Source organism: Macaca mulatta, chromosome 16 (assembly GCF_049350105.2).
Source record: "Macaca mulatta isolate MMU2019108-1 chromosome 16, T2T-MMU8v2.0, whole genome shotgun sequence".
NCBI classification, from domain to species: Eukaryota; Metazoa; Chordata; class Mammalia; order Primates; family Cercopithecidae; genus Macaca; species Macaca mulatta.
In genome coordinates, this window is record NC_133421.1 from 7017439 (window position 1) to 7040233 (window position 22795).

General features: G+C 49.4%; 1 protein-coding gene and 1 non-coding gene across 14 annotated transcripts in view; both read right to left on the reverse strand.

The window, feature by feature from the left end:
- NLRP1 (NLR family pyrin domain containing 1) overlaps positions 1-22795 on the reverse strand; it is a 72290-nt gene that overhangs the window by 10103 nt on the left and 39392 nt on the right. For 4 of the 13 annotated variants that reach the window (XM_077969630.1, XM_077969629.1, XM_077969628.1 and 1 more), the window contains 7 exons: positions 22475-22634; positions 20001-20224; positions 14016-14278; positions 13425-13556; positions 10300-10441; positions 8010-8054; positions 6653-7609 (listed from right to left, as the gene is read on the reverse strand). In XM_077969630.1, coding sequence (XP_077825756.1) covers positions 7290-7609; positions 8010-8054; positions 10300-10441; positions 13425-13556; positions 14016-14278; positions 20001-20224; positions 22475-22634 — 1286 coding nt within the window. In that variant the 3' untranslated portion in view covers positions 6653-7289. 13 annotated transcript variants of the gene reach the window in all.
- Positions 6753-6813, reverse strand: LOC114673281 (U7 small nuclear RNA). Its single transcript, XR_003724003.1, has one exon. It is a non-coding gene; the product is annotated as a U7 small nuclear RNA (small nuclear RNA).

Here is a 22795-nt window from a genome sequence, read left to right on the forward strand (position 1 = left end):
CTTCCAAAGTGCTGGAATCACAGGCGTGAAAAAAATATATATATATTTTTGAGACAGGGTCTTGCTATGTCGCCCAGGCTGGTCTTAATCAATCTTCAGATTTTCGCCTCCCAAAGAGCTGGGATTATAGACGTGGGTGCGTATATCGTATCTCCTTGCCACTGGAATATAAATTGCTTGAAAGCAGATACTCTATGGCTTCTGTTATCGCTGGCAGCTACAACAGCCTCAGGCCCAAAGAAGCTAAGATTTACTGCCTGCCTAGCGTTGTGTACCACCTCGCCCAGAACAACTTCCCACTCATGAGCACACCTAATCAAACAACCGTTTGACGCCAGCTTTACTATTCCCTTCTTACACATCTGAAAACCTGTTTCAAGATCACACACTTAATGGGTGGTAGAGTCAATAATTTGATTCCCAGCTCACTGCCTGTCTCTCGAATTCTAGCTGTTGCTATCAGAATCCGGATCCAGGCCAGGCACGGTGACTCACGCTTGTAGTCCCAGCACCTTAGGAGGCCAAGGCGGGCGGATCACTTGAGGCCAGCAGTTCGAGACCAGCCTGGCCAACATGGTGAAACCCTGTCTCTACTAAAAATACAAAAATTTAGCCGGGAGTGGTGGTGGGTGCCTGTAATCCCATCTACTCGGGAGGCTGAGGCAGGAGAATCGCTTGAACCTGGGAGGTGGAAGTTGCAGTGAGCCGAGATTGCGCCACTGCACTCCAGCCTTCCAACCTGGGCGACAGACCGAGACTCCGTCTCAAAAAAAAAAAAAAAAAAAAAAAAAAAAAAAAAAGAATCTGGATCCAAAGCGGACATGCATCTGTGTCTCCCCCACCTCCACGCACTTGTTTGTGTCTGGCCTTTCTCCTACTCCAAGACTGGCTGCACTTCGGGGCTCGCTGCCATGGAGACGGCTCCGGATTTAGGAATACATTTCCTAGGCTTCCGGCAACTAACGTGAGGACCTGCTGGGATGAGGGAGGGGGAGCTCTGCAGAAGGGGGCGGGACACGCGGGGCTTGTGCGGCTTAGTGGGTGGCGGAGTCCCTCCTCGCGTGGGTGCCCTGGGTCTCTCCGTTCTGGTGCGCCCCCTTGTGCCCCGCACGCTGTGCGCACGCGAGTCCGCCGAGCCCATCCTGCGCCCCCGCACTCGGGCCAAGGCTTCTGCCCCAACTACCCCGGGCTTAGTTCGCGAAGGTCGCGAGTTGGCCTCCTGCGTCACCGGCGAGAAAGCTTCACAGGTGGCGCCACCCGGGGCTACGCGCCCTGCGGGGCCGCATGAGGTCGCGGCTGGAGCTGCTGTGAGAGGGCATGGGAGGCCCAGGCGGCCTGGACCTATCCTGCGACGCGGGGGCCACCCGGCCCCTAGCTGTCCTCTCCCTTTTCACCTGATGCCGTTTAAATTTTTTTTTTTAATTTTGTAAATAAAAAAATTTAACGTCTCATAAAGATAGGGTCTTGGCATGTTGCCCAGGCTGGTCTTGAACTCCTGGGCTGAGGCGATCCTCCACCTTAGCTTCCCAAAATGCTGGGATTACAGGCGTGAGCCACTCCACAGGGCCATCTGATGCCTTCCTTTTTTTTTCTTTTCTTTTTGAGACTGAGTCTCTCTCTCACCCAGGCTGGAGTGCAATGGTGCAATCTTGACTCATTGCAACCTCCACCTCCCGAGTTCAAGTGATTCTCCTGCCTCAGCCTCCCGAATAGCTGAGATTACAGGCCCGTGCCACAAGACTTGGCTGAGTTTTGCATTTTTAGGAGAGACAGGGTTTTGCCATGTTGGCCAGGCTGGTCTTGAACTCCTGACCTGAAGTGATCCACCCACCTTGGCCTCCCACAGTGCTGGGATTACAGGCATGAGCCACTATGACCAGCCTCTGATGTGTTCTTGAACTCAAACTTTCAGCTCACCAAGGCCTCTAGGAGGGTCAAGAGGGCTGGATGGGTGGGTGGGAATGAAAATAGGTGAGGCAGGCCGGGCACGGTGGCTCAAGCCTGTAATCCCAGCACTTTGGGAGGCTGAGACGGGCGGATCACGAAGTCAGGAGATCGAGACCATCCTGGCTAATGCAGTGAAACCCCATCTCTACTAAAAAAATACAAAAAACTAGCCGGGCGAGGTGGCGGGCACCTGTAGTCCCAGCTACTCGGGAGGCTGAGGCAGGAGAATGGCATATACCCGGGAGGCGGAGCTTGCAGTGAGCTGAGATCCGGCCACTGTACTCCAGCCTGGGCGACAGAGCGAGACTCCGTCTCAAAAAAAAAAAAAAAAAAAAAAAAAAAGAAAATAGGTGAGGCACTGGACTTCCCTGGTTTGGGTTTGGGGGCGTTCACTACTTTGTCACCTGGTGATTTGAGAAAACACTCTCTAGTCCATTTAGGTCTCTGTTTCTGTACCTCTCTGTCTTTTGTTGTCTGTTTTCCCAAGAGAAAAGAAGAATCAATGACTGACAGCTGCCATCACCAGAATAAGGTACAGTTTGCACGGGGATATTTTTCTTATTTGGGGGCTGTTGCTGCATCCTATTTTGTGCACTCAAGTGTTTTGTCATTTGGGCAGATGTCTGTGAGACAAAGTAGCAAACATGAGAAGCCATGTTTGCTCATTTCTGTTTGCCAGAATAATTTCACAAAGTCCCTGACTCTGACATCTGCTGCTCTCCAGAAAGATGTTTTGATAATGAAACAGGATAAAGCACAGGGCCCCCAACCTTGTGGTTGGGGCAAGACTCTTGCCTGACTCTTGCCTGTATTCCTTGAAAGATAAATGCTCCTAACCTTCTCTTTTTCTACATATAAAATAACATCTAGGCCAAGCTCAGTGGCTCATGCCTGTAATCCTAGCACTTTGGGAGGCTGAGCTGGGCTCAGACCAGCCTGGGCAACGTGGTGAAACCCCATCTCTACTAAAAATGCAAGAACAAACTGGGTGTGGTGGCATGTACCTGTAGTCCCAGTGACGCAAGATTTTTCTCAACCCTGCTTTGCCAGTTGGAAATTTCTGTGAATGGTGGGGTCTCTGTTTGTTTGTTCCCATTGTCCCACTCCAGCCCATGCCTCCCAGGCTGGCCCATCCCCACCGCCACTTCCCGTTGCATGGGATGGCCGCCTGGTGCTGGTGGAGGACTGGAGGGCTACAGCTTATAGCTCCTTTTGCCCCCTCTGTTCGGTGGGTTACAGGTTGTTGTCCCACCTCCAAGAAGAATGAGGTTATGGTGACAATCGAAGGGTGAGGACGGCAGAGAAGAATTTTATTGAATGACAAAACAGCTCTCAGCTGAAGATGATGTGAGGGTGGTCTCTTTCTTAATGTGGTTGGGTCCAGGGCTTTTATGGGCTCAGAATGGGAAGTGCACTCTGATTGGTTTGTGAGTAAGCAATAAAGGCTAAAACAAAACCACCACTCAAAGGTGGGCATGATAGTGTAAAAAAACCAATTAAGGAAGGGTAGGTGTATGTAAAATAGGTGAAGGGTGAGGATCAGTCAGAGGAAGGCATCCCAAACAGGAGGGGAGGTTCTCAATCCAGTCCAAGGATTTACCTGGGACTTGTTGCTAGGCTTTAAACTGTCTTTGGCTTAAAGGTGGGGTTTCACTGGGGACCTGTCCCTATCTGCCTAGGCATTTTACTGCCTCCTGCTGCTATTACCAGCCATTCAGGAGTCTGAGGCAAGCAGATCATCTGAGCCCAGGAGGTTGAGGCTGCAGTGAGCTGTGATTCTCCTATTGCACTCCATCCTGGGTGACAGAGTAAGACCTTGTCTCAATAAATAAATAAAAATAACATCTGGCAGGGTTAGTGATTATGCTTCTGATAGTGACATGAGGCAGTCAAATGCCTAGGCAGATAGGGGTGGGTCCTTGGTGAAACCCCACCTCCAAGCAGAAGACAGTTTAAAGCCTGAAAATGAAGCTACAAGTTAAATCCTCAGACCAGACTGAGAATCTTTCCTCTGATTGATCCCCACCCTTCACCTGTTTTACCCTTCACCTTTCCTAATTGGTTTTCTACACTGTCGTGCCCACCTTTCAGTGATGTCTTCACTTTAACCTTTTTTGCATACTCACAAACCAATCAGCAGGCACTCCCCATTCTGAGTCCATAAAAAGCCCTGGACCCAGCCACACTGAGAGAAGGAAAAACCACCCCACTGCAGGGGTGGGGAACCACCCCACCGCACCCTGCATCCCTTCTCCACCAAGAGCTGTTTCATCAGTCAATAAAGTTCTTCTCCATCCATTCTCACCCTTCAACTGTCAGCATATTCTTCTTGGATGCAAGACAAGAGTTCTGGAACCGCCAAACTCAGGTACAAGCTGTAATACAGGTGGGCTGCGGTGGGCTCTGCCTGCCCAACAGTGGGCTGGGCCAGTATGCAAGCCAGACTCAGCCTGGGCAGGCTGAATGGGTGGGATACCACCAGTGGCAGGTATCCTGGCCCAGCAAGGCCTAGGTGGGAAGGTGGGGGTGGGAGGCCTTTGGGAGTAGGAGGTTGGCGGGCAAAATGACGGAGAAAATTCCTGCATCACTTCCGCAGTCAATAACCACATGTACTTTGGTGATCACTGATGTACTGTACACCCACACCCTGGTCACTCTGATGTGATTTTGCAGGTACTGAACCCCACCACTTGCATATGAGTAGTGGGCTGAGACACTGCTTTGGAGCAACTGACAACCACTCCTGGGCTTTAAGGCCTCAGTTTATAGTCTTCAGCAAGACTTCTGAATAAACTAGTTTTAATTATTTAAAAGCTTGATTTTTTTTTTTCTTTAGTTGACATGTCCCTGCATCACTCAATGTGTTTTTTTGGTCCGCCTGGAACAAGATGTTTGAGGTGGGACTAGCCTTTCAGGAGGAGTTCTTCTGGAGTCCTTGGGGGTAACCTTACCCTCTGTGGCCCCTTTGATAGGTGGGTAGTAGGATTGGGGAGCGTGGAAAGTGGGGACTCCCTTGCTCAATAACAATTATTGCACCTCCAGCTGGGAGCTAACACTTGTAGGACGGTTCCTTGGGAAGGCCCTGAGCTACCAGACTCCACCTGCAACCTTCTGATCAGAGAAGAGGACCAGAGCTTCCTCTAGAGAGATCCAGGGTTTTATCTTGAGAATGGATTAATTGCACTATGCTGTGCAATGTGATGTGCAGTGCAAGGCAATAGAAGCAAATAGTTTAGTCCTAAGAGAACCCCCCCACCCCATGCTTCTGAGGGACTCCTATGAGGGGCCTTGGCTATTTGGAGAAGAAAGAAGGTCTAAAACAAATAGGGCATTTTTTTTCTCTCTTAAGAGAGTTGACGACATTGAATTCAAATGCAAGTTTGCAAGTTGTACACCTGCCACATTTAGCAGAAAACTGCTGACCCAGGCAGCTGATCTGAAATTCGTTCAAATCAGCAAGTTCATTATGCATAGCTTGCTTGTTTTTGGAAGTGGAAAGCCAGAGTCTTGGTGTAAACTAGGTTCCTTCCTTCCTTCCTTCCTTTCCTTCCTTCCTTCTCTTTCCCTCCCTCCCTCCCTCCCTCCCTCCCTCCTTCATTCCTTCCTTCCTTCCTTCTTTCCTTCCTTCCTTCTCTTTCCCTCCCTCCCTCCCTCCCTCATTTCCTTCCTTCCTTCCTTCCAGTGGAGTCTCGCTCTGTTACCCAGGCTGGAGTGCAGTGGCACAATCTCAGCTCACTGCAAGCTCCACCTTCCGGGTTCATGCCATTCTCCTGCCTCAGCCTCCCGAGTAGCTGGGACTCCAGGTGCCCACCACCACACCTGGCTAATTTTTTTTTTTTATTTTTAGTAGAGACAGGGTTTCACCATGTTAGCCAGGATGGTCTCAATCTCCTGACCTCAGGTGATCCACCTGCCTTGGCCTCCCACAGTGTTGGGATTACAGGCGTGAGCCACCGTTCCCAGCCTTGTTTATGCTTCCTCCATAGGCTTATCCTACCTGAGACCAGAGAACAGCCCCTGGATCTTAGGTAAAGAACATTTTTCTCAAAGTGTGGGTGTCCTGCTAGACTCCACTTCCATTATAAGAGCTGGGATACAAAAGTTCAGGAACAGTCTCATCTCCAGAGGAAGATTCTCACAGTCAGCCACGTTTGCTGAACATGTTTCCAATGTGATATAAGCAAAAAAGTCAATCTCTCCAGAAGGTAGATTGGATCCCCCACGTCCCTTCACCCATGCTTTCTTTCTGTGACCTGACTGAAAATCACAGAGTGACTTGACTGCTCTGTGACCCAGCCAGCTGCAGGTTCTTCCCAGCAGGCTGGAACCCAAACCGAGGCCTTGAACATTCTGAGGCGCTGAAAAAGGTATCTCAGTGGTTGTCAAAAACACTGAAGGAAACTGGTTGCAGCCCTGAGCCAGATTCCTTAAACCCTCCCACAAACTGCATACCTGACCCTCTTGCTGCAGGAATATGTAGGTAGAATCCCTTTTCTCTTGCTGTTAGTCTCAGAGATACGCTGCACCCCACTCTCTGTGTCAGTGTCCCTATTCAGTGCTTTGGACGGATTGCTCTGAATTTAGTGCTGCTTTTTTTGGGAATCCCAGCCAGCCCCATGTTGGTATGGTTTGAAGTAATCCCTTGCAGGAATTCCCCGGAGGCTGCTTCTGGGCTGGCTGGACGGAATAACAGCTGAAAACTAAATGGAGTATGCAACTTTTTATTCCTTTATTTTCACTTTTTCTTTTTTATGTATTTTTTAATTCTTAAATTTAAAAATAAAAGTAAAAAAATTTTAATTTATAGGGGTTTTCTGGTAAAAATGGAAAGCCTGCTAGGCAAATTCTCAAAGAGCTGTAATACGCCTGTATTTTCTGAATAAACTTCCCTCCACTTTACTGTGTCAGCTTGCTCTTGTAGATCTTCCTGTACAAAGCCAAGAACCCACGTGGTCTCCCACGCTGAACCCCAGTTTTGGGGCTCACCCTGTGACACGGTCAGAGGCAGACGGTTCCGTGTCCCTCCTATTCCTCCTTGCATCTGGATGGGATCCAGAGGGCTCTAGGCTTGGCTGCTGTGGCCACCAGACGAGGCTCTATGAGGTCTGTGGGGGTCTTGCCAGCTCCAGATGGACATTCCCTGAGATGCTGTTAGGCCACCTGGACTGGGGCCCCCTGTGGCATCCCTGGCATAGACACATAATGCCCAGCAAAGGCATCATCAGAGTTCCATTACTTTAGTGCTGGAAGGCAAATCAGATGGCAACTTGTTTGCAGAGAAAGAAACTGAGACCCAAAGAAGGGTCAGGCAAAGCCAGGACTCCAGGGCTGGTGTTCATACTTCAGCTGCAGAGTGGCAGGAGTCCCTTTTTGCTGCCCTTCTCCCAGAGTTCCATAATGAGGTGAGGATGAGTCTCCTTCAGGGCTTGGTAGAGTTGATCTTTGCACCTCCGGTCCCAGGACTGGCTCAAGCTGAACAGCTTCCGCATCTGGCTGGGCCTGGTGTCCTCAGCCAGCACCCTCTCATACTGCTCCTGGCTCAGCACCTGTCCATGCAGTTTGTCCAAGACAGCCTCCACCGATGTCACTCGGGCTACCAGCTGCTCTCGATACTGGTCCACAAAGTGCAGCAACCCCGGGGCATCCAGAGGTGAAGGTAAGGCTGGCAATGAACAAAGAAGGGCTCCAACCACAGCCTCCATCTCCAATCCCCATCTTAAGCCCTTTCCTCTCTCCTCTCTACATCCCTCGCTTCCTTCTGCCTCCAGAAATGCACTTCTGCCCTCCCTCATGCCAGCATCTAGCCTGGCATTCTGCCAGAGTGGGGATCGGGAGTGGAGTTCCTGCTGGGTGCACTGGAGGCTGTCAGATAAGGAGTTCTAGGGTCTCTGTGGATAGGACAAAAGGGTATGGGGAGGGACCATGCACCACTCTCCAGGGCCTGACCCCTTGTGAGGTCTGCAATGATGAGTCCCTTCCTTTCTCTCTTCCCTTCCCCCAAGAACCAGACAGTACCCCAGAACTGCCACTGCCTCCTGTGGTCTCTGAGAGTTGTTACTGACCTATGGGGGCTGGAGGGACCAGAGTAGCTGCAGGTGCGAGATCTCCTGGAGGAACACAGAGATGAAGATGATCTGAAACAGTGCTAAGTTACTAACACACACACAGTACACCTCCAGGCTCCCACTCACTTCTGAGCTTCTTCAATTTAGAAAAAAGTCACAGACAAATTCTGGTAGAATCTGGAGTAAGAGCTGGAAAGGTCCTTAGAGGTTATCTAGGTGAATCCCTTCCTTATACATATGGGGAAACTGAGGCCCAGAAGCTGTGATCATACAGTAATAGAGAGAAGGCATCCAAATGAGCAATAGCAATTTCTCCTACAACATCCCAGACTTGGTTTTAATCCCGTGTTGGCCCGAACTGTATCCCTGGTGAACTAACCAAACCCCTTGCTAGACAGCTTGAACTATTTAGCACCTCCTTGTTCTGAGCAGAAATCTACTTCCTTGTTCTTGTTTAGCCTTCTAGACTGGCACCAACCAAAGGTGTATGTTCTGGAATTGGATGTCAGAATCTAGAATCAAGATCAAGCAATCTTAGGACATGCGAATAACAAATGAATTTTAACAGAAAAGACAGACGACAACAAAAATGAAGGGACTTAAAAATTGCTTTGCAAAGGAGAGAAAGGGGAAGTTCACAGCAGCTCATATGTACAAGGTCTGAGAGGCTGAGCAGGCTCCAAGTTCAGTGTGATCTCACAGTTCAGGGAGGTGGGCACAGGGGAGAGAGTTGAGGCTGTGGTACCAGGAGCACAGGATCCATGTGGGTGGAGAAAGGAGGGTATTTCGCATCCTCTCTGCTGACTGGACAGTCCAGGGGTCAATTCTGACTCATTCCCACACTGGAGCATCTGCTGAGGGAGGTGACTGGATGACAAAGAATTTACAAACCAAAATAGCAGAGGAACGATGGAAGGAGCTGAGATGTGTAACTTGTATAACAAGAGTCATCAGGAAGGCTATGACTACAGTCTTCCAGAATCTAAATGGCTTTCTCATGGGGAAGGAGATACACTTTTTCTATGAGTTCCAAGGGACAGAATTAAGACTGATAAGAGGCAGAGACTGGCTTAACATGAGGAAAAAGATAATATTGCTACGATTTGTTAAGGATTACTGCATGAGGAATGTATAGACATCGCTTTATTTAATCTTTCCAACATTCCTACAAATTAGTCATTATGATCCTCTTTTTACAGACAAGGGACTCAAATGAATTAAGTAATTTTCCCAAGGTCACTCAGCAAGTAAGTGCTGGAGTGGGATTTGAATCCAGGTCTGAAGCTGGGGCTGGTTAGTTCTCCATCTGTGTTTGCACCCAAGCCAGGACTCAGTAAAGCCCATCCTCTTTCCACTACACTGTGAAGCCAGCTTGTTGCGGCTCAGGAGGTAGACTCACCATTTTTTGACAGCTGACTAGGGATGGTTGTCCTAGAAGGACCGTTTGGAGGGTTTGGGTTCTTAGAGTGTTGGTACTAGATTAAGAGTCCATACATTTTCTCTATCCCAGAAAATGTATTATTTGATTTCCTCTTGTCCACCTCAAAAACACTGAGCGATACAGGGAGAGTATCTGAAATTGCCAAATCGGCTAAACCCATACAACCATATGACTATCTAGGTCTTATTCTTCCACCTCACATCCAAACTACCATGAAAAACTTAGTGAAAAGCTTTGTGGATGTCGACATCTGTTAATTCAAGGGCACTGTGAAGACACATTGTACATGGGGGAGAGCATAAATTTTAGAGGGTCAGATTGACTCAGGTTTAAATTCTAGTCATAACAACTGTTATGTAACTTGAGAAAGCCACCTACCTCCTACCTCCTGTGGGCTATTTCTTCTCATCAGTAAATTGTGATAATGCACACGCCCTCCCCCAACCCCACCCCCCATCCCCCACACACAGACTTTCTATCACTGACTTTCTTCTTCTTTTTTTTTTTGGAACGGAGTCTCCCTTTTTGTCCAGGTTGGAGTGCAGTGGAGCGATCTCGGCTCATTGCAACCTCCGCCTCCCGGGTTCAAGTGATTCTTCTGCCTCAGCCTCCTGAGTAGCTGGGACTACAGGCACACGCTACCACGTCCAGCTAATTTTCGTATTTTTGGTAGAGACAGGGTTTCACCATATTGGCCAGGCTGATCTTGAACTCCTGACCTTGTGATCTGCCCACCTCAACCTCCCAAAGTTCTGGGATTACAGGCGTGAGCCACCGTGCCCAGCTACTTCATTGATTTTCTTTCTCCTCCCACCTCTGAGTTCTGTGGACTTGTCCTGGTTTTACCTGGTTTCACCAAGGCCTCCCACACCAGAGTCTCATCTTTCTTGTCTTTCATTTGCAGCCTGATCCCTGATCCCAAGTGGCCAACGTAGAACTCCGAGAACAGCTGGGCTTCTCCAGGGCTTCGATAGCAGAGCTCCAGTTCCTGAAGAGGCAAAGAGTTGAGTTGCCACCCTGTTCATCTTGCATGGAAGGTTTTTCCCCACCTGACATCTTCTTGGCTCTGCTTGGTTCCACAGGGACACTCCGATGATCCCTGTACTGAAATCAACTACCACCTTCAGAAACTGCTCTTTTCCCAATTTTCCACAGAAGGATGAGGACACAACTGAGCACCTCAAGGGTAAGTCAGGGCTCGTCCTTAAACGTAGTGCTCATAATCCTAAGCCAGATCCTTCTTCCTTCACTTCCCCCACCTTGAATTCAAACCCTCATTTCTCCAGCCCAAAGCCTGTCTTCCCAATGGATCCCAAACTCCACCCACTTTCAATTGACAAAAATTTATATCCATCCCTTTTCCTAAATCCCAGCTAAGACAGAACTCTTGATTCCCCACTGTCTTCCAAACATGCTCCCTTTCCAGTTTCCCCAAACTCAGTAAAGAACAGGACCATCCACTGAGCATGCAGGCTCCAAACTCGGAATCATGCTTAACTCCTTCCCTACACAGGCCATCCAGCAGGTCCTGTTGGCTTTACCTTCAAAATCAACCCTGAATTCATACACTTTTCTCCATCTCCCTCGCTACCTTCCTCGTCAAGTGACCTTCAACTGTAACTTGCAGTATTGCAACAGCCTTTTTCTTTTTTGTTTTGTCTTTTTTTCTTTTCTTTTCTTTTTTTTTTTTAAGAGAGATGGAGTTTTTCCATGTTGCCCAGGCTGGACTTGAACTCCTGGGCTCAAGTGCCTCAGCCCCCTGAGTAGCTGGGACTACACGTGTGCACCACCATACCCATCTTATTTTTTCATTTTTCATAGAGATGAGGTCTCCCTACATGGCCCAGGCTGATCTTGAGCTCTTGGCCTTAAGCAATTCTCCCACCATGGCCTCTCAAAGTGTTGGACTTACAGGTGTGAGTCACTATACCCAACCACAACAGCATTTTTTTTTTTTTTTTTTTTTTATACAGGATCTTGCACTATCGACCAGGCTGGAGTGCAGTGGCACAATCTCGGCTCACTGCAACCTCCGCCTCCCGGGTTCAAGCAATTCTCCTGCCTCAGCTTCCCAAGTAGCAGGGTTTACATGTGCCCACTACCACACCTGGCTAATTTTTATATTTTTAGTAGAGACTGGGTTTTGTCATCTTGGCTAGGTTGGTCTGGAACTCCTGATCTCAGGTGATCTGTCCACCTCAGCCTCCCATAGTGCTGGGATTACAGGCATGAGCCACCACACCTGGCCTTTTTGTTTGTTTGACAGAGTTTCGCTCTTGTAGCCCATGCTGGAGTGCAGTGGGGCGATGTTGGCTTACTGCAACCTCTGCCTCCTGGGTTCAAGCAATTCTCCTGCCTCACCCTCCCGAGTAGCTGGGATTACAGGTGCCTGTCACCATGCCCCGCTACTTTTTTGTATTTTTAGTAGACGGGGTTTTGCTGTGTTAGCCAGGATGGTCTTGATTTCCTGACTTCGTGATCCGCCCATCTCAGCCTCCCAAAGTGCTGGGATTACAGGTGTGAGCCACTGAGCCACTGCACCTGGCCCATAATGGCCTTTTGACTTGTCTCTCTGCTTTCACTCTTGCCTGCTTATCATTCATTCTCACCCAGCAGCCAGAGGCATCTTTATGAAAGTAAATCAGGTCTTGTTTTTTTCTTTTTTTTTTTTTTTTTTTGAGACACAGTCTTGCTCTGTCACCTAGGCTGGAGTGCAGTGGTGCAGTCTCGGCTCACTGCAACCTCTGTCTCCCGGGTTCAAGTGATTCTCCTGCCTCAGCCCCCTGAGTAGATGGCATTACAGGCATACACCACCACACCCAGCTAATTTTTTTTTTTTTTTTTTTTTGAGACGGAGTCTCGCTCTGTCGCCCAGGCTGGAGTGCAGTGGCGCGATCTCGGCTCACTGCAAGCTCCGCCTCCCGGGTTCACGCCATTCTCCTGCCTCAGCCTCCCGAGTAGCTGGGACTACAGGCGCCCACAACCGCACCCGGCTAATTTTTTGTATTTTTAGTAGAGACGGGGTTTCACCGTGGTCTCGATCTCCTGACCTTGTGATCCGCCCGCCTCGGCCTCCCAAAGTGCTGGGATTACAGGCGTGAGCCACTGCGCCCGGCCAACCCAGCTAATTTTTGTATTTTTAATAGAGACAGGGTTTCACCATGTTGGCCAGGCTGGTCTCGAACTCCTGACCTCAAGTGATCTGTCCACCTTGGTACCCAAGGTGCTGGGATTACAGGTGTGAGCCACTGCGCCCGGCTGCAAATCAGGTCTCGTATTAGCATGTTTATGACCCTCAAGAGCTTGCCATTGCACTTAGAACAAAGTGCAAACTGCACACCAAGGCCAATAGGGCAGATGAGGCCTGGAAGACCCTGCCTCTAATCTGACTCATCTCTTGCTATACTGACCTCTTTCTTGTCATCTGGAGGTGTCAAGCTTGCTCCCACCTCTACGCCTCTGCACACTTTCCTTCTGCCTGAAATGTTCTTCCACAAATCTCCGTGTGGCCTGAACCGACACCCAATCTAAAGAAAATCTTCGTTTCCTTAGATCTTCCTCAAATGTAACCAAGGCCCAAATCCTACAGCAGATTCTAACACCCTTTCCTGAGACACCCCATGGTTCCCCATAATATGTGTTCTGCCACTGCAATGAGTAATAAACCCAGTGTGTTCAACTACAGGTTCGTTCCTGGTGGTGGACTAGAGGACACTGATGACCTATAGCTCAAACACTTCCCAGTGTCCCCAAGTCAAACCCCATCATCCTTGTCATCCTGCATGTGATCCTCCCTTCTCCGAACTTTCTTTCTCCCAGTCTTGGAAGCATTCCCACTTTCCCTAAATCCCACTCACTTTCTGTTCCACCTCGATTTATCCCGTCCCTGGGAAAGCTCTGAGACCTGCCCCACAGGCATTCCCAGGTAGGACTTCTGTTCGCAGTGAAGAGGCTGACGCTGAGCTGCTCACCTTGGGGAGTATCTCCAGCATCCCTGAACCAGACCCAGACACGGTGTAACGACAGCCCATATAAAGTGGGGTCAGCGGGGGTGGCTTGTGGATTCGCACAAACTGGAATTTCGTTTCTTCATCATCTATGGCCTATGGAACATAGGGAACAATGATTAAGGGAGGCTTCTGCCCCGTGGAATGTGGTCTGAATGGGGAGATGGTGCATCTGTGTGTTTGCGTGGACAGAGTGGGACTCTATCACCCCTGCCTCCCTCCCCGCATGCACTGCTACACAGGCAGCCCTCGCTTGGTCTTTGTTATCCTCAGGATGGGAACAGGGTTATTGTTAGAGAAGTTAGAATGGGGAAAGGCTACAGTTTTAGGCATGGGAGCCTCCAATCCTTTGATTCCTGGACAGGGGCTGCAAGAAACTGTCCAAAGATGGGAGACGAGTCCACGACTGAGAAGGGACGAACTGTCCACCCACTTCAAGGTTCTCCTGTACAAGAGGCCCATCCTTAGTCCCAGTTAAAGGCCCTCTAGGGGGCTCTCTGGCTGCATTTTGTGTTTAACCCACCGTGGCCCGGCCTTTCTGGCTCTTAGTGTCACCTTCCGAATGGAGCAGTCACTTGGGATCAGGTAGAGGTGGAAGGTGACTTCCTCAGGATGGAGGCGGTGGTAAAGCAACACCAGGGAGTTGACGGGAAAGAAGCGCAGGGTACTATGGATCACTTTCAGGAGGACTCCCAAGGGGGAGAAGCTGGGGTTTTCCAGAACGATGTGATGCAGCTCCACCCTGGCTGGCTTCTCCAGGAGCATCCCCTCCTCTTTAAAGTGGGCCACTTGGAACAGGGATGTGTCCACATGACCCCCTGTCAAAGAATGGATTCAAGAGGCACAGGTTTATTTTTATTTATTTTGTTGAGACAGAGTTTCCCTCTTGTCGCCCAGGCTGCAGTGCAATGGAGCAATCTCAGGTCACTGCAACCTCTGCCTCCTGGGTTCAAGCGATTCTCCTGCCTCAGCCTCCCGAGTAGCTGGGATTACAGACACGCGCCACCACACCCGGCTAATTTTTGTATTTTTAGTAGAGACGGGGTTTCACTATGTTGACCAGGCTGGTGTTGAACTCCTGACCTCAGGTGATCCGCCTGCCTCGGCCTCCCAAAGTGCTGGGATTACAGGTGTGAGCCACTGCGTCCAGCCTAAGAGGCACAGATTTAGTGTTGTTACTGAGTCAGGATTTGCTGGTATGGTAGGATCCCAGGGCTTAGGCTCAGGTACCTTCTTGGGGGAGCCCAGTGCTATGGTCTTGAATATCTGTGTCCCCCTACAATTCATATGTTGAAAGTCTAACCCCCAAGGTGACGGTATTAAGAGGTGAAGCTTTTATGGGAGGTGATCAGGTCATGGGGGTGGAATTCTCATGAATGGGATTAGTGCTCTTATATAAGAGACTCAAGGGAACCTGCTTGCCCCTCCCGCCCTGTGAGGACACAGCTAGAAGGCTCCCTCTATGAGGAAGAGGGCTCTCACCAACACACCACGTCTGCTGGCGCCTTGATCTTGGACTTACCAGGCTCCAGAACTGTGAGAAACAAATTTCTGTTATTTTTTTTTTTTTTTTTTTTTTTTTTTTTTTTTTTTTTGAGACGGAGTCTCGCTCTACCGTCCAGGCTGGAGTGCAGTGGCCGGATCTCAGCTCACTGCAAGCTCTGCCTCCCGGGTTTACGCCATTCTCCTGCCTCAGCCTCCCGAGCAGTTGGGACTACAGGCGCCTGCCACCGCGCCCGGCTAGTTTTTTGTATTTTTTTAGTAGAGACGGGGTTTCACCGTGTTAGCCAGGATGTTCTCGATCTCCTGACCTCGTGATCCGCCCGTCTCGGCCTCCCAAAGTGCTGGGACTACAGGCTTGAGCCACCGCGCCCGGCCACAAATTTCTGTTATTTATAAGCTACCTAGTTTATGGTATTTTGCTATAGCAGCCTGAACAGGCTGAGACACCCAGCAGGGGGAAGAGGGCATTTCTAGGCCTGGGGCCTTCGGAGGCTGTGGGAAATTGTGCCACTAGGCGGGAGCACTTAGGATTGCTGAACTCCTCAGTGGGAGCTCAAGGATCACCCTTGAGCCAAACTTATACACAAACCCAGCCCCTGGCCCGGGAGCTGGGAAAGATATAGAACCTTTAGTTGCCTGTGCTGGTGTGGATTCTCCATGAGAGTGACGCTGGCAGGTTTGACTGGGCAGGTAGAGAAAAAGGAGGAGGAAGGGGCAGTGGGAAAATGGAGTGACCAAGGTGTTTGGCCACTCACCATTCAAACTCTTCTTTTTAGGAAGAGCCTCCTCCTCCCCACTGCGTGGGTCTTGGCAGGAGGCAAGCCGAGCCCCCAACTCAGGATGCTGCTACTCCCTGGCATCAATGACACAAGTGTGTCACCAATACTTGACTAAGTGGTTGTCCCTAACTGGGACCTCAAGTCTAGAGCGGTGAAACACAGATGCAGAGAGAGAGAATTTTGGTAGTAGCAGTTGGGTGAAGAGTCCAGTGGGAGGCAGGTGTGGTGGTGCACACTCATAATTCCAGCTACTTAGGAGGCTGAGGTGGGTGGATCACTTGAACCCAGGAGTTTAAGGTTGCAGTGAGCTAAGATTGTGCTGCGGCATTCTAGCCTGGGTGACAGAGTGAGACCCTGTCTCAAAAAAAAAAAAAAAAAAAAAAAAAAAGGAAAAAAGAAAGTAAGTAAAAGAGTCCAGTCGCTCCTGGGCAGGAGGGTCCTACAGTAGCTGTGTCTGCAGCCTGTCTCCATATTTTCTTGATGTGACCTTGGCCCTGCCCTTGGTTTCTCTGAGTCACTGGGCCACTATTTCCTCTCCCCAGCTAAAATTTGTTGCTAAGTCTATGAGTTAGTCAATAACCTTTCAGTGTATTCCTTTTCTGCTTAAATCAGCCAGAATTGGTATCTTTGATAGCAGCCTCTGACCAGCGCCGGCACCTTGAAGTTACAAGAGAGCTTGAGGGATGAACACTGGTAATGGGAGAGACACAGGCCTAGCGATCAGGAGTCCCAGCTCCATCCCTGCATTGCCTGGTAACTGCTGCAATGCAAGTGGTTTCTGGGCAATAAGGCATCCAGCAAGCTGGACAAGGCCCTTAGTCAGATGTCAATCCCAGAATCATGAAGACCCTTACTTAAGTTTTCTCATTTAACTGCATTTTTGGGGTGAAAATAAAGTCACAGTGGTATTTATCATCTGAAAAAATGAGGAAGAATTCACCTAAGAATCTTACCAATCAAACAATACAACTGTTCTTTTTTTCTTTTTGAGACAGAGTCTAGCTCTGTCACCCAGGCCGGAGTGCAGCGGTGTGATCTTGGCTCACCACAGCCTCCACCTCCTGGGTTCAAGTGATTCTCATGCCTCAGCCTCCTGAGTAGCTGGGACTACAGGCATGCACCACTGCGCCTGGCTTTTTAGTAGAGATGGGGTTTCACCATGTTGGCCAGGCTGGTCTTGAACTCCTGACCTTAGGTGATCTGCCTGCCTCGGCCTCCCAAAGTGCTGGGATTACAGGCGTGAGCCACCGCGCCCGGCCACAGTATAACTATTCTTAGCATGGGACACCTGCATCCCAGTCTTTCTCTGCAGCAACACCTTTTCCTATTTTTATCATAGTCTATGATGCTTTGTCTCTTGTTTCCCGTGGCAGTTTAACTTGTTGCAAGGACGTTGGACCTTTTAATTACCACAGCCTATGATCCCTGCTAGTGGATGCACCACCCTGTGATTCAGCCTCTGTTTCTCATTTCAGTGTTGAGTTTGCTTCCAACTTTTCACTATGATAAATAGCACTGCAATACACATATTCTGCAGGAAGCTGCTATTTCCCTTGTGTTATTGCCTTGAAATCAATCAGTACCAAGGGATGAGGAAAGCGTGTGAGACGGCAGGACCTCCTTCACCCCGCAGTTGCTTCTCCAAGAGGTGATGCTGGTTTGCATTGCCATCACTGGCACTAAATGGATGGTCTCACCCTGACCTCCAAACCTTGGGACGTCCTCACGTGTCAGCTGAGGGAACTGAAATCCTGGGAGGAAAGTGCTTTTTCCAGGGTCACACAACCGGCCATGGACTCTGACCACAGTCTGTGGCACTAACAGATGCTCGGTGCCACTTGAATTTTCACTGAATTCCAGAAGGTGCTGGATGTCTCCAACTTACCTTCTTGCTAGGGTGACCAACTGTCCATGCTTGCCCAGGACTGAGAGGGCTCCTGGGGGCGCAGGACTGTCAGTGTTAAGATGAGCTGGTCACCCCCCTTTTGTACATATTGCCCTTTCCATAGATGGTGGTAGTCACCTCATCCAAACCTGACAGCATACTTGTGCTGATAGATCAGAGAGAGAAGGGAAGCAATGGGGGAGACTGTGGTCTGAAGGAGATGAAGGTTGAGTGTTGACTGGGGCAAGTGTCGCTGGCAGAAAGACCTACCTGGAGCTGCCTTTGGCTGGTTGCACTAGAAAAATTTAGAAAATGCTATCGTGAGGGAGGCTTTTTTCTGTGGGTCAGGGGTCCAGGGCTTTGCATCTGCTCATTACACAAAAGCTTATTGAGTACGGACAATGTGCCAGGCCCTGTGGATGCGGCTGTGAACAGGAAAGACATGGGGACAGCAATTCCAGAGCTTGTGGCCCAGTGGGGAATACAGGCAGCAAAGAGAACAATGGACCAAAGCATCACAAGTGCTCCGCCAACGGCAGCCCGTCAGCTCCTTCCTCCTTTCCCAGCCGCATGCCCATTGTTTGCCTTGGGACATTGCTGCTCCTGCTGTCCAGGAGCCTGGGGACTCTCCCTCCTTTAGATGCTGCCCTTGGGCCTGTGACCTGATGTCTAGCCGTGCCCTCCCTGCTAAGTGTGTGGTCAGCACCGTCCAGGCTCAGGTGAGGGGCACAGTGGCTCTCCCGCTCAAGCAGGGACAGTGGGACCCACATCACATGAAAGTGGGACACTAGAGGGTTGTCTAGCAGAGCAGCTAAATGATACGGACTGCCTGGCTTTGACTCCCAGCAAGGGCTCTTACTGACTGTGGGACTCTGAGAAGATTACTTGCCCTCTCTGTGCATCATCTGTAAAGTAGGGCTGATAACAGCATCCCCCTCTCGGTGTCACTGTGCAGATTGACTGGGTTTGTGTCTACAAGGCCCTAGGATAATAAGGGCCACTTGCTCGTATTACAGATAAAACGCAGCTTGACCAATCTATCCACCTGGCTGTGGTGCTTCTTTCTGTTTCTTCCTCAAACAACTTGGCCCAATCCTCTTGGTAACTTGGGGTCTGGGAAGAAAATGCTACTAAATTGTTTTTTTTTTTTTTTTTTTGAGACGGAGTCTAGCTCTGTCGCCCAGGCTGGAGTGCAGTGGTGCGATATCAGCTCACTGCAAGCTCCGCCTCCCGGGTTCATGCCATTCTCCTGCCTCAGCCTCCCGAGTAGCTGGGACTACAGGCGCCCGCCACCTCGCCCGGCTAGTTTTTTGTATTTTTAGTAGAGACGGGGTTTCACCGTGTTAGATAGGATGGTCTCAATCTCCTGACCTTGTGATCTGCCCGCCTTGGCCTCCCGAAGTGCTGGGATTACAGGTATGAGCCACCATGCCTGGCTTTTTTTTTTTTTTTTTTTTGAGATGCAGTCTCTTTTTTTTTTTTAGACAGAGTCTTGCTCTGTCACCCAGGCTGGAGTGCAGTGCATGATCATGACTCACTGTAGCCTTAACCTTCCAGGCTGAAGTGCTCCTCCCACCCCAGCCTCCTGAGTAGCTGGAACTACAGGTGTACACCACCATGCCTAGCTAATTCTTTAATTTTTTTTGCTTTTTTTTTTTAGAGATGGGGTCTCACTATGTTGCCCAGGCTGGTCTCAGACTCCTGGGCTCAAGTCATCCTCCTGCTTCTGCATCCCAAAGTGTCGGGATTACAGGTGTGAGCCACTGCACCCGGCCACTAAGGTGTCTGAATATCTATTTTGCTGAATTTGAGTGTTGTATAAGGACTCTGTATCCTTATACAATTCAGTAAGTGTTGGTTCCAGGAAGCCAACAGTTTTGAGGCCTGAGGGATATCACTGGGGTTTCCAGCCATGTCATCTGGTTGAACTCCTGAGTGGGTGGGCAGGGGGAGGGGTGAGAATGGGGAGAGACCCCACTCAGGTGGCTGTGTGAAGTGTTCGTGTTCCCACGGGCAGCACAGAGAGGAGCAAGGGTGACAAAACTGAGGGAACTCACTTCCTCTTGGAGGGAGGGTTGTGTGGAGAGCAGAGGTCTGTGTGTGCTGAAGGAGATGGGTGGGTGGGGGAACGAAGGACCCGAAGGACAAGGCCAGCTTCATGGGCGTTTGGCCTGTACAGTCACACAGATGTGTTTCAAAAATATATGTCCAGACAAAAGTGGAATGCAGGAAAATCTTGCTCCCCATCTCCATAACCCCCCCTCGGCCCCTCAAAGGAAGCCACAACACTGTCTCCCAGGAGATCATCATTCTATACTCCTTTCAGGCCCATAATTACCACCGCCTTCCTCCCTATCCTTCCCTCTTGTTTACCTTGGAGAGCCACAAAGTGAGGGAGGTGCACAGCTTCCACGGCTCCGGGCTCAGCCTTGATGTCCAACAGAGGCCCTGCCACCATCCAGCTGTGCTGTGGGTTGATCTCACCCAGGAACTGGTCCCACACACAGAATTCAATCTCAGTGGTCACCGCTTCTCTCACCACAAAGCAGAGACCCGTGTTGGGCCAGCGGTAGGAGCCAGCTACAGGGAAGTGAACTCTGGGAAGAAGAGGGAGAAGCAGACACTTACTGCACGAACTCACTGAGCACCTGCTGGATGCCAGACCCCATGCAGGGGCTTGCGGATACCGTACAGGGGCTTCAAGCCCAGACTTCAGAATCAGATGGACTTGCATTTTAGTCCTGGCTCTTCTGCTCTTGACTGTGGATCCCTGAGCAAGTCATTTAACCTTCCTGTTTTTGGTTTCCTCATCTGTCAGTAAGAGTAATTGTAGCTCCCATCTCCTAGTTGTGAGAAAAAGTGACTCAATGCATGCTCACAGCTTAGTACACGCCTGGGAGCAGTGAACTATTTCTACTATGTTGATGATGGCAATGATGGTGATGATGAAATACCAAGTGTTTGCATATGTAAAGGGCCTATTTACCAATAATTAAAAACAATATATGTGCTAAGATTTCTATCTATATCTATTATCTATCTATCTATTTCTATCTGTCTATATCTATCTCTATCATCTCTATCATCTATCTATCTCTACCTATCTATCTCTATCTCTCTATATCTACCTCTATCTCTCTCTCTATCTATCTCTATCTCTATATCTATCAATCTCTACATCTATCTATCTATCTAATTTATATCTCTATCTATCTATCTCCATCTATCTGTCTATCTCTATCTATCTATCTATATGTCTCTCTCTTTGGAAATATGGTCTCACTCTGTTGCCCAGGCTGGAGCACAGTGGCCTGATCTTGGCTCACTGCAGCCTGGAAATCCCTGGCTTAGGCGACTCTCCCACCTCAGCTCCCTGAGTAGCTAGGACTGCAGGCACAAGTCACCATGCCCAGCTAATTTTTTTGGTCATTTTTGTAGACACAAGGTTTTGCCATGTTGTCCAGGCTGGCCTTGAACTCCTGGACTCAAGTGATCCTCCTGCCTCGGTCTCTTAAAGTGCTGGGATTATAGGCATGAGCCACTGTGCCTGGCCATATGTGCTAACATTAATGCTAAACCCTCAGAATTGGAAACAACACGTTTATAGAGATCAGAAGTGATTTTCCCAAGGCTCCTCATGTGGGTTAATAGTGGGTCCCGGGATGCCCCAGCTTCTGTAGGTGTGAGTTGGGAGTGATGCTGTCTTCTGGTTGAGATGATGTTTGTGGCAGTGTTTGGTAAGTGGTAACATGTTATATAAGAGATAATGACTATAGACAATTACTACTAGTGCGACTGTAAGCCCTGGGAGGGCAGGGCTGCCATATTCATCTTAGGGTTCCCAGCTACTAGTACAGTCCTTAGCTCATTAGCAGCTGTTAATAAAACAGGAGCATACAGATTAAGAGAGTTAGTGAGATTTAAGAAACATAACAAACAAAATACAATGAGTGGACCTTGTTTGGATCCTGGTAAGAACACACCAACTGGCCAGGTGCAGTGGCTCACACCTGTAATCCCAGCACTTTGGGAGGCTGAGGAGGGTGGATTGTCTGAGGTCAGGAGTTCGAGACCAGCCTGTCCAATATGGTGAAACCCCGTCTCTACTAAAAATACAAAAATTTTTTGTTTTTCACACGTGGTGGCGTGTGACTGTAGTCCCAGCTACTAGAGAGGCTGAGGCTGGAGAATCGCTTGAACCTGGGAGGTGGAGGTTGTAGTAAGCCAAGATTGTGCCACTGCACTCCAGATTGGGCGACAGAGTGAGACTCCGTCTCAAAACCAAACAAAACCAGACCAAACCAAACCAAAACACCAACTTTAAGAACACGTTTTAGACAATTGAGCAATTCGAATATGGATTGGGGATTACATGAAATCGAAGATTTATTGTCAGCTTTGTGAGAAGTGATATTGGCATGGTAGTTATGTTAAGGAAGAAAGGGTTTTTATTTTTATTTTTTGAGATGTGTAATGAAATATTTAAGGGTAAAATCACCTGACATCTTGGATTTAAAATATTGTAACAATAACAAAGAGGGGGAAAGTGAACAGCTGAAATGAATTTGGCAAAACAGTGGCTGAAGCTGGGTGATGGGTACATGGAAGCTCCTTGTACTCTCTATTTTTGTGTATGTTAGACAATTTTAAGTTTCATAAGAAAACAACTTTTTCCATCATGAAAAGCACACACCCGGTGTTTCAGCCCTGTCCTTGCCTCTTGTCTGGGCAAGAGGAGGGGACCCCGAGGCGAGTGTGGGTTGGGGGGAACTGACTGTCTGTGGGGACCCAGGATGGGCAGTGGGGTGGGGGAGGCCAGCCTGGGACCAGCAGAGCCCCTCACTCACCGGTACAGGCTCCTTTCTTTGTCAACTACCTCAGTAGCCACAGGCCCCGTGGGGCCCCAGAAGTCATCGTCAGTCCCCAAAGGCGTATCCTGGTCCCCTAGAGAGGCAGGTGAAGGCAGGCACAAGGGTTCCACCTGTTCTACCTCTGGGGAGCTTCCCTCTGAAACAGCAAGGCAGCGGTCAGCTCCAGATTCTCCCGCCTGGCCTCCCCCAGCCCCTATGGTTATACTGTAAGGGCCTCTTCCCAAGGCCGGCCTGCCTGGACCATGGCAGGGAGTGTGTCTACAGCTTCTGCTCCTGCTCCCTGGCTGCCTGCCTGCC